This window comes from Ochotona princeps, chromosome 2 (genome assembly GCF_030435755.1).
Source record: "Ochotona princeps isolate mOchPri1 chromosome 2, mOchPri1.hap1, whole genome shotgun sequence".
In the NCBI taxonomy this organism is placed as follows: domain Eukaryota; kingdom Metazoa; phylum Chordata; class Mammalia; order Lagomorpha; family Ochotonidae; genus Ochotona; species Ochotona princeps.
In genome coordinates this window covers 5885020-5896583 of record NC_080833.1, presented here as the reverse complement: position 1 = coordinate 5896583, position 11564 = coordinate 5885020, and the positions used below count along the sequence as shown (strand labels likewise).

At 52.8% G+C, this 11564-nt stretch overlaps 1 protein-coding gene across 1 annotated transcript; it reads left to right on the top strand.

Annotated features, from left to right (window-relative positions):
* Positions 1 to 1160: 1160 nt before the first annotated feature.
* Positions 1161 to 3752, top strand: LOC131479644 (PRAME family member 12-like). The gene is made up of 3 exons (XM_058661007.1): positions 1161 to 1319; positions 1864 to 2436; positions 3169 to 3752. Exons 1-3 carry the CDS (start codon positions 1195 to 1197, stop codon positions 3743 to 3745), a joined length of 1275 nt encoding a protein of 424 aa, XP_058516990.1. The 5' UTR covers positions 1161 to 1194; the 3' UTR covers positions 3746 to 3752.
* The last annotated feature ends 7812 nt before the right edge of the window (positions 3753 to 11564 follow it).

The window sequence follows — 11564 nt, the reverse complement described above, 5'->3', positions numbered from 1 at the left end:
ACCTGCCTGGAAGCCCAGGAAGAAGCTCAGACACCTGGCATCGGATCAGCTCTGCTTCCACCATTGCAGCCACTTGGGGAGTGAATCAACACACCGAAGTTGTTCCTCTCTGTCTCTCCTCCTGTCTGTATATCTGGTTTTCCAATAAAAGCTGTAAAAAAGGAAGATTGGCAGTCAGTTTGACTCAAACATATTTAACATGCATGCTATGGGTATTGTATCAGGTCTTCTACACATCCTGGTAATGAGTGGAAAACTGTTTAACTACATCCCTGGAAGCAGCTTCTTAACTTATTTTGGCTTTTCATTTTTTCCATTTAAATTTTCAGAGGATCTTAAAATTTGATTTTCTAGGTAAGTGTTGGAACTTGTGTGCAGGTTCAAGCACTGCTTGGGATGCCCACATGCCTCTCAGTGCCTCCGTTTCCAGTTAGCCTCCTGCTGGGGCACCTGGGAAAGAGCAACTTAAGGCCCAAGTGCTTGGATCCTCATGGCCCTCTTGATCAGGACGGGAGTGGGTCCTGGCTCCCGGCTTTGGCCTGGCACCGCTCCAGTGTTGTTGGCATTCGGGGAGCAGAGCAGTGCCTGGAAAGTCTGTCTCTTCCTCTCTGCCACTCTGCCTTTTCCAAAGTGTGTCTGAGTGGATTGGCAGTGTGGGCCACCTGGCATGACTGATTCTGTTGCTTTAGGGCCTTGAATGATGGTCAGACAGGTTCCTTCCAGGGAGAGGGCATTTGCAGACTGCCTCACTGGTCCTCACCTTGATGACACAGTGGTCAGTACAGATGGGCCACAGGCCCCCTTATGGCCACCTCAGGACCTGAGGAGTGTCAGGTGAGGCTGACGTGTGAAGTGTGGTCAAGAGGCTCAGGAGAATTGGGGTGACTCAGGAGTCCTGCACATCCATGAGGCAGTCTGAGATGGGGTCCTTGACTGGGCGACTCAGGGCTTGCTTGGAGCTCTCCTGAAAGGTCTTCTCTCCCCGGATGTTTCCTCAGGGTTGTCATTCAGGACTCAGCAGGATGAGCAACATGTCCGCCCCCCCCCCCCCCGAGACTCCTGCACTTGGCGCAGAAGAGCCTGCTGGGTAATGAGGCCTTGGCCATCCTTAGTCTGGCCCAGCTTCCCAGAGAGATGTTCCCTGCACTATTACTGGAGGCCTTCAACAGGAGGCTCCTGAACATCCTGAAGGCCATGGTGAGGGTCTGGCCCTTCGACTTCCTGCGGCTGGGCCCCCTCATGAAGAGGAAGCAGGTGGACAACCTGAAAGCTGTGTTGGATGGGATCGACCTGATGTGCGCCCAGAACTCTGACTTCAGGTAACTGACACACAGGTCCAGGCAAGAGAGTTGGGCTCAGGAAGGGTGGAGGCTCGAGGACATTGCAGAAGTTTCTTTGGATAGCAAGGGAGGCAGCTGAGAGAGGTGGGGTCCCCTGAGTGCCTCTTGGGAAGGGCTTCCTGAGGTGACAGAGGGGACATGGACCTTAGTGTTCTCATGGGGCACTCGAAGGCACTGGGTAGTGGGGACCAGGCAGGAGCTCTGCGCAAATGGGGATGAGTGAAAGACAGACACAGAGGAGAGGGGAGGGTCCCTTCCCTCCCTGCAGACTCAGGGCTCTCAGCCCTCCTCCCCTCCCTGAGCCTCTCCATCCTTACCAGAGGCCCACAGGGGTCTGCAGTCCCCATCCCCTCACCTCTGTCAGCATCAAGAAAGAAAGAAAGAAGTCAAGAAATGAACAAACCAATAAACAAATACATAAAAGGGGAAAGGGGAAGAAAGCCAGCAGCAGGGTGTGAGGTGAGGGCTCCCCAGCTCAGAATCCTCTCTGCTGCTCGCTGAGTCTTCCCTGTTTTACCCCCAGGAGAGGGAAGCTGCACGTGCTGGATTTACGGGATGCTGGTCGGAACATCTGGAACGTGTGGGCCGAGAGCCTGGATGATGCCTGCTCTCCGAAGCCCAAGCTGAGGAGGCAGCCAGTGGAGCACAAGCGGCCCAAGTCAGCCTTGAAGGTCATAGCCAACATCTGCCTCCCCGAGGTCATTCAGGATGAGTTCCTCCCCCACCTGCTCCTGTGGGTGAAGGAGAGAGCCAGCCTGGTGCACCTGTGCTGCCACCAGCTGAAGATCTCGGTGAAGAACATCCACACCTTCAGCAGAGTCCTGGACGTTCTGGAGCTCGGCTGCATCCAGGAGGTGCAAGTGGACTCTGCCCAGCTCCTCTTCACCCTGGGAGAGTTGGCTCCCTACCTGGACGGGATGAGCAGCCTTCACACACTGTGTGTCTCCCACTACGGCCTACTGAACCACGTCACCCCAGAGCACCAGGAGCTGTTCAACTCACATTTCGCCTCCCAGCTTGCCAAGCTGCCCCACCTTCGCAGCCTTCATATGGCCTCTGTCTGCTTCCTGGAGCACAACCTGGAGCAGGTGCTCAGGTGAGAGACCAAGGCAAGCTGGCTTGCAAGGGCAGAGTGGCCATTGACCGTGGGCAGCCTGCAGCCACGGGCCAGTGAGCCACACGCGAGGCCTGCTGCTGCATGCTGAGGCTGAGTACTGAGGCAGAGGGCTCAGTGACAGGAACTGGCAGGCTGGGGGAGGGAGCAGGTTCTGATCAGAAGGGTGAGTTTGGCAATTCTTCAAGAAGTGTGTCGGAAAAAGTAGGTCAGTGAAGAAGGCACCGTAACATGTCAGCTGTCCACTCAGCACCTGTGTGGACAGGGTGAGCCTGTGTCTGGTGCCTGAGCCCCAGGGAGGTGTGTGACCTGTGAGACCTGCTTGTGAAAGGCGACAGGTGGTTCTTGGGTTCTGGCTGTGAGTGAGTCCTTTTGGGAGGGCACCCACAGGGCTGGTGCTATAGCTGGTCAGGGTCTGAGCTTTATTCATGTCTCCCCGTGGCCAGGCCCAGCCCAGACATGTGGCACTCTGCTGGACAGATGAGGAGAGGTACCTTGAGAGGTTTTGTGAACTTGACCCAGTCACTCCAGTGATTGTGGGAGGCCTCAGCCTGAGAGTGGTTAACCCGAAGAATGGGTCTGCACTCGGGCTGGAGCACACTGAGTGTTGGTGAGGGTGGGCGTGAGTGGGATCTGGGGCTTTGGGGTTTGGCCCAAACAGATGTCTCCCACCTTGGTGTCATGCTGCAGGACTCATTCTTGGTGTCTCCCCAGGTGCCTGAAGAGCCCCCTGGAGGCGCTCTCTGTAACGGGCTGCCTGCTCTCTGAAGTGGATGTCTGCTGTCTGTCCCAGTGTCCAAGCCTCAGTGAGCTCCAACACCTGTACCTGAGTCATGTCCCATTGACCCACCTCAGCCCGGAGCCGCTCAGAGTCCTGCTGGAGAGAGTGGCAGCCACACTCATGACCCTGGACTTGCTGCACTGCGAGATCACAGACTCCCATCTCAACGCCATGCTGCCCGCCCTGAGCCAGTGCTACCAGCTCACCACCTTCAATTTTTTTGGGAACAGCATCTCCATGGCTATGATGGAGGAGCTGCTGGAGCACACAGGCAACCTCAGTGCGCTGAGAGTCGAGCAGTACCCAGCTCCCCTGGAGAGTTACCACACCCAGGGCATTGCCCATGGGCCGAGGTTTTTCCAGCACTGTACAGAGCTGTTGCTCAGGCTGAAAAGAATAAGACAGCCTAAGCAAGTTTTGTTTAGCACTGTCCCCTGCTCTAATTGTTCACGATGGATGGTGTTTGGCTTAAAGCACCGTAGTTGGTGTGAGTGCTACTTGCTGGACTAATTGTGTACACAAGCCAGATCTTCCTTCCAAACTCTTGCGGCGAGGACGTGGGATGGGGGTGGGCAGGACAGGCTCAGACTCTAGCTGCAGCGTGCAGGGGCAAAGCAGCCTGGGAAGCAGGGCTTGCCAGGCCCAGGGGTTGGTCTGAGTGTGGAGGGTTGCTGGGAAAGTTGGCATGGGATGATCTGGCCAGAGCCCAGGTTGTTCTTGTGTTTTCATGTGGAGTAGGCTAAGTGTTGCATTCCATGTTCTGTCGTCAACATTGCACCGTCCTCAGTGGCAACCAATAAAGCATCATAATGCCAGTCTGATGTTGTTCATGTGGTCAACCTCCAGGATGCTCCCAGCTGGTTTTCCAGTGGAAACCTCAATGTGTTCCAGGGGCCCAACACGCCGGATATCCCTGTCTTCACTGCAGTGCCAGTGCAGAGGGAGTGAGCCCAGGCCAGGAGACCCTGAGGTCCATGAACACAGCCGATGCCTCAGGGCTGGCCTCCCTTTGACCAGATCAAACAAGGCAGGCCCCACTCAGCCTCAGACCCAGGCCACCTGGGTGTAGCTGCACTGCTCCAAATGAAACACTGGCCCCTGTGTGACAAAGGAGGGTCTGTGAGGGAGTGGAGGCCCCAGAGGTGCCCATCCTGCACTGCCCCTCCCTGCCTTGGGACTGCCAGCCATCAGTGCCCTGGGCAGCTCAGGAATGCAGCCAGCCCAGGCTGCCTGGCTGCTTTTTCCACAAAAATACTTGTAACAGTTTTTAGACAATTATTAATTTGTTTCAATGACAGGGAAAGAAAAATGGAGAGACAGATGTTCCATTTGCTGGTTCACTCCCTAAGCAGGCATTGTGGGCCTAAGCCATGGCTAAGCTAGAAACCAAGAGCTCCCGCTGGGTCATTCCTGTGCGTGCAGGGGCCCAACCACTTGAGCATTCTTGCACTGCTTTCCCAGACACATCAGCAGGCATCTGAAGAGGAGTAACTGAGAGCTGAATCACTACCCATTGGGCTGCTGGCATTGGAGGAGAGAGCCCCAGGTCTTCTATCTGCTCACTCACTCCTCAAGTGGCCTCAAATGCCAGGCCTGGGCCAAGCCGAAGCCTGGAGCCAGAGCCTAACTTGCTATTCCACAACACTACAGTCTCCCCCAGCAGATTTTAATTGCTCCAACTCTGCCTTCAAGTTGTGGCTTGACCCTGAGATCCACTTGATCAATATGTCTTAGTTCAGAGTACAAGGAAAAAGTTCAGAGGATAGAACATTTGAGTTAAGGAGAGAACCCACATGCATGTGAATTTCAGAGGATAAAACCTACATCCAGGGTCCAGCACGGTAGACTAGAGAAGTCCTCACTTTGCAAGCGCCAGGACCCATATTGGTATTGGTTTGAGTCTCGGTGGCCCTGCTTCCCATCCAGCTCTCTGCTTGTGGCCTGGGGAATTCAGTTGAGGATGGCCCCAAGCCTTGGGACGCTGCGCCTGATTGGGAGACGTGGAAGAAGTTCTTTGGCTCCTGGTTTCACCTGGGCTCAGCTCCAGCTATCGCGGAGTGAATCATTAGATGGAAATTCTTTCTCTCTCTGCCTCTCTTCCTCTCTGTATATCCGACTCTATCTGTATTCCGATTCTGTCTCCACCTTCCTGCCGGTTTCAGAATCCATCTGCAATGGCCTGTTCCTGCTTTGCCTTCACCTGGAAGAGGCTCCAGGCTCCTGGCTTCAGATTGGCTCAGCTCCAGATGTTGCAGCCACAAGGGGAGAGACTCAATGCATGGAAGATCTTCCTCTCTCTCTCTCCTCATCTCTGTATATCTCACTTCCCAATAAAAATAAAGCGTAAAAACAAACAAACAAAAAAACCCACTCCTTTAGTGCCAGTGTCATGGCCCACTGCAGGGGTCCGTGCAGTAGGTGTGGATGGCACAAAGGTGTGAAGAGAACAGCTCCCCTGCTTGGCAGGGCCCGGGGGAGCTTCCAGCTGTTTGGCAGGGCCCGGCGGATTTCTCTCTGACCACCTTGATGCAGTCTCACCACCCTTTTGCATGGACACTCAAGCACCCCACTAAGAATCCTGTAATCTATTGAGGCATTGTTTGCCCCTGTGAGATGGCTTTGGCAAGTAATATGAGCTTGAGAGTTAATGTTACTGATAATGTCTTGGTGAGTGGGCCTTTGACTGCGCACAGGAGTACAATTAAACCCATGCCATTTCTGGACACCTTGTTGTGTGCCTACCCATTGTCCTGAAATCTGGCCCAGACATATAGCATGCCTTCTGGGAAATGGCTTAATAAGAATTTTACAAACTAACAGAATTGATGGGAGTATGAGTGGAAACTGCTATGGCAAAAAATCTAGTTACTGTGACCTTAAAGGTTAGCCTGTCCTTGCAACTTTTTATAGTTTTTTTTTTAAGATTTATTCATTTTATTACAGCCAGATATACACAGAGGAGGAGAGACAGGAGGAAGATCTTCCAGCCGATGATTCACTCCCCAAGTGAGCCGCAACGGGCCGGTATGCACCGATCCGAAGCCGGAAACCTGGAACCTCTTCCGGGTCTCCCACGTGGGTGCAGTGTCCCAATGCTTTGGGCCGTCCTCAACTGCTTTCCGAGGCCACAAGCAGAGAGCTGATGGGACGTGGAGCTGCCAGGATTAGAACTGGTGCCCATATGGGATCCCGGGGCTTTCAAGGTGAGGACTTTAGCTGCTAGGCTACGCCGCCGGGCCCTGTCCTTGCAACTTTTAGAGCATAGAAAATGTAGCTGTTTTAGCCGCTTCTATAATTTTTTAACTAGAGGAAATATAGGGCAATTCTACTAACATCACAGAGATATACTTTTGATTATTGTTTAATTGTTTATGGGGTTGTAGGGTTTGCAGTTGTAGGGGGACTTAATGTTTGAAACTTTTTGCCTTAAATCTTTATGTTCTTTTTCTTTTGATGTATTTTTCCCATTAAGTGATAGATAAGTTGTGAAAATAAAATGTAGTAGGTAGGAATATTTTACTGATTAGTAGGTGACCATCTGTGCCTCGGACTTGGAGTTCTGGCTGTCACCTAATGGCTACTTCTGAAGAATGAATAATGGCTTGCTTTAAAGAAACTGATTATAGTAACTTACAGAATTATCTTTAAGAGCACCTGGTTGACCATGAAGTAAAAATTAATTAAACATCTGTGTATGCTGTCTTAGTTCTAAAGTTAAAGATAAAAAATCAAATGTTTGTGCAGAGGCTAGTGATATGTCTAAGTAAATAAAAACGACAGCTTCTTTTTGAGAATAAAGCATATAGCAAGAAGTCATCAAGAGTCTGTGTTTTTCTTTATCGCCGACTCCACGCACCCTTCCCGAGCTCCGAACTCTTGGCTGGAGCTGGACTCCGGCAGCCCACTGTTGCCAACATTTCATATGAACATAGGTTCAAGTCCTGGCTGTTCCACTTCCAATCCAGCTCCCTGCGATGTGCCCGGGGAAGCAGCAGAGGATGGCTCAAGTGCTTGGGAGACCTGGAGTTCCTGTCTTCTGGTGCAGCTTGGCCCAGCGGCAGCCATGGCAGCCATCTGGGGAGTGAACCAGCAGCTGGAAGGTCTGTCGCTCTGTGACTCTGCCTTGCAAATAAACAGATGACATTTACACAAATCAATCAATCCCTTTCATTGACTCCCACCTCTTGCAGGAGCCTTGTTTCTCCGAGAGAACTGTCTGTCCTCTTCCTCCCACTTCCTCTTTGGCCTCATGCACACAGGCTCTCCTCGGCAGCACCCACCAACATGCTCAGATCGCCGCCAGCTGCCTTGCTAGGGCAGGGCTGCTCCTGAGAGCTTGGAAGGTACCCGAGGGCAGGAGGGCACAGGCCTTTCCTCCTCCCCGTCAGAGCCTTCAGGGCACACTGCACCAACTGCTCCTCTGTATTCAGTTCAGCTCTGGCCGCCATGGACTCTGATGCAGTGACTCAGCACAAGGGAGCTGGCTGTGAAACAAAAGAATTTTGTGCGAGCAGTGCCCCATGGAAGATCGGTACTAGAAAATCTGTTTCCTGCAGATGTGGGCCACAGCCTTCTGGAGCGCTTTGATTGGTGACACAGCAAATTATTTGGGTCTCCCATTCTGCCGTAATCTTCATTTTGTGATGGGTTCTGAGAGGCTGGTGCAGTAGCATGGCAGCCTAATCCTCCACCTGTAGCACCAGCATACCATATGGGCACTGTTTATGTCCTGACGGCTCCACTTTCCATGTAGCACCCTGCTTGCGGCCTGGGGAAGCAGTGGAGGATGACCTAAAGCCTTGGGCTCCTGCACCCATATGAAAGACAAAGAAGAAGCTCCTGGCTTTGGGTTGGCTCAGCTCTGGCCATTGCGGCCACTTGGGGAGTGAACCAGCAGATGGAAGATCTATCAAATCTCCCTCTTATTTAAGAGGTATGAAAGGAATATACTTTTTAAAAAATGTACAAATCATGCGACTCTACTACTCAAGCACCTTCACAGGCCTCCACATCCCTCCACTGTTTGATTTCCACATCCTACCCTGGTCCCCAGGCCACTGCGCTCCTGGCTACCTGCTGACATCCTGGTTGCTCTCCCTCTTCTGGGCTCTGTGTGCACACTGTGCCTTTGGAACCTCCTGAGGACACCACTGCCTCGCCGGCCTCGTCCCGCTCCTCAGCCCTCTCTGTCCAGGAACTGTGTGCCTTACTCTGTCCTTTCATTCTGGGTTGGCTCCAAAATATCTTTCCCATTCCTCGCTTGCCTTTTATTGGGTTTTGTTTTGCTCTGTACTTTTCACCACCTGCTGTTAAGGTCCATCCTTCCTGCCTGGAATGGGTGGGCGCAGGTGTAGGGTTTTTTGCTCACTGTGGAATCGCTGGCACCCCGGAGCCCCTCGGTACAATGAAGGATGCCGCGGTCTGCCCGAGGCCGGGTTTGCCCAGGCACCCAGGGCACAGATTCCGGTCGTGCTCTGCTCACAGCACGAGTTGGTTAAACCAAGCTGGCACAATGCCTTCTCCAAACTCCTATTTCCACTCTGCACACAGGTCGATGTTTAACGAGAGGCTTCAAGAGGAACCTGACAAATCTTCCAGGTAGAAGAGCCACTAACGTATGTGGGAGGAAACCACTTTTCTTTCTCCTTTTTTATACTTTAGTATTTATTACAAAGGCGAGGAGGCTGCAGACCTTTGGGAGTCTTTGATTACAATGGAGAGGGTTGGGGTTGAGGGAAAGGCGGGTGAGATAAATGCTTTCATTTTCCCTCCTGTGTCTGCTGGGTCGGGGGGATGCACTACTCCTTGCTGTCAAACTACAGCAGTGCCGGGGGATGGAGTTGGTCATTTGATGTCACCATTGAGACCCAATGGGGAGAAGAATGTTCCAAGGACATTACCTGAGTGGTCTTCATTATTTTGACAAGTTGCCAGCTTTGTTGCATCAGAGGTGAGGAATTCTAGGGGCTGTTGGCCGTCCTTGTCTACCTCCATGTGCTCACAAATCTAGGTGCTGGCTGTACAGCCTGGCCTGGAGTGTTGTTCAACCTGCCCTTCTTATGCTTTGAAGAGGCACTCGAGGTCCTCTGTTGGCTCAGATGAGCTGGCTGTCTTATCTTTAGTGTGTATCCAGGTATGTTCTCTGTTGCACAGGTGTCAGAAACTGAGGTGGTCTAGCCTTGCAACCTGCGATCCGGGATTGGACCACATGTCTGAGATTTTTCCTGAGGTCGGGGATCAAGCATGATGGTTCTGTTGCGGACTGCCCTAAAAGCCTTCCCTGGGAGGTTCCCAGACCTGGCTCTCACGTGCGCTAGCTGGTGTAGGGTCAGGTTCGGCCTGTTCCCTTCACCAGCCAATACACTTACTGTTGAGAACAACTGGCTGGCCAGTCCTGCTCCCCACACCAACTTTCAGAACTGGTGGGTGCTGCACCTAACCTCATCCCAGCCTATCCCCTGTCCAGCTCAAGCACACACAGTGGAGTGCTGCGGTCTAGCTGGGGTAACCCTGAAGAACCACCAGACCTGCCCCCAACCCTGGTTTCTGTACATGATGGTGGGTGCTGCAGTCCAGCCCAGTCTGGCCCACTCCCAGCCTTGGGTCTTGCAAGCACTAGCAAAAAGTTCAGTTCAGCAGGAGCCTCCCCAAAGTTCCCCTACTAAGGCTGCCCTCAGCTCTGATCTTCACCCTTGCTGGGTATTGCTGCCCAACTTAGCATGGCCTACCTGCAGCCCCGGCACTTGCTGGTAGGTGGTATGACCTGGTCTGGACTGGCCTGACCCCAGTCCTAACTCTTGCCAGCAGGTGCTGCAGCCCAGCCTAGTCCAGCCCACCTCTAGCTCCAGCTGTGTGTACTGGTGGGTGCTACTGCCTAGTAGGGGCAACCTGAAGAACCCCTACCAGGGCCACCTCCATGTTTGATTCCCACAGGTACTGGTGGGTGTGGCAACTCATGCCAGTGTGGCCCATCCCCAATCCGTTTTCATAGGTGTTGATGGGTGCTGCGGCTGGCCCACTCTGGCCCCAGCTTTCATGCATATGCTGGCAGGCACAGTAGTCTAGTTGGAATGACCCCAGACCTGCCGTGGGTGCTGCAGCCTAGCTTGGCCTGGTCCGCTCCCAGCCCTGGCTTCTGTGCACACTCCAGGGAGGTCCTCTAATATGCCCCCTCTCATCTTTTTCCAACTGCCCGCTGGTACAGTAGTCTGGTCTGTGAAAGCACGCAGAAATCACCCTATACATGTCAAATAAGCCCTCAGTGGCCCCCATTCTGATCTGTCCTCAGACCCCTTCTGTGTGACACGATGGGGCTCCTGGTTGGGGTGGTGCCTGCAGTGGTGTGGTGTGGTGGGCACCCAGCCACCAGCTGGGTGGGATGGGAAAGCTCTTGCAAAGATACAGCGTCCCAGCATCTCTGAGTATGCGCAAATCTGTTCTGAATACAGAAAGGAACGTCTAGGTCAGACACCATGGCTTTTGAAAAGAAAGCATTATCTTCGCAATAGGAGAAACACATCCTGATGATTCGTCTGCCTAGGGCGCAGGGACAAACACGACAAGTGTCTGAGATGCACTTGTTCTGCCTTTATTAGTGGTCCCTCATTCCCTAACAGTTCTGTGGTGCAAGTTTCCACACACAGATGTCTGCACTGCACAACTAGGGCTGTGCAGCCAAAGGACCCAGGTTAGTACAAATACGAGAACTGTATTTACAATCTGTATACTCAAGCTCCCAACATCAGATCGTATTTACAAAATAAAACATGAAAATGAAAATCCCCAACCAATCATGTACATTGTTGCTAATGTGCTCAGCTCCATGGGGGAGGTGGGTTGCAAAGTCCTTGGTTCGGAAGGCCACTTACGCTTCACGAGCTCGCGGGAGGGCGCGAGGACGGGACGAGAGACTTGCGTCTTGACAAGGACTTCAGAGCCACGGGGTCTAGGACGATGCCTGACACACGAGGAGGCTGGTGGAGCCCTCAGGTGACTGATGTGACAAGTGGCATGGAGACAACAAATGAACTCGAAGACATGAGCGACAGCACATAGCAGCCAGGGCCCGACAGGAGACTGCCCTCAGCTCGGACAGCCCGTCTGTGGGTTTGTAACATGAACTTTTAATCAGCTCTAATTTCTTCCTTTACATGACTGATGGCTTTTCTAAGGTTTTCAGCTCAAATTCTAATTTCATAAATGGTCTTTTGAACAGCAGCAGCAACCCATCTCTCGGCGGACACATCAGTTTTCCCAGGCAGACGCAGAAAATGTACGCATGTGCCCCCCTTAGGCTGCTGTGGCCCTCACACCCCCTCACACCCAGGCG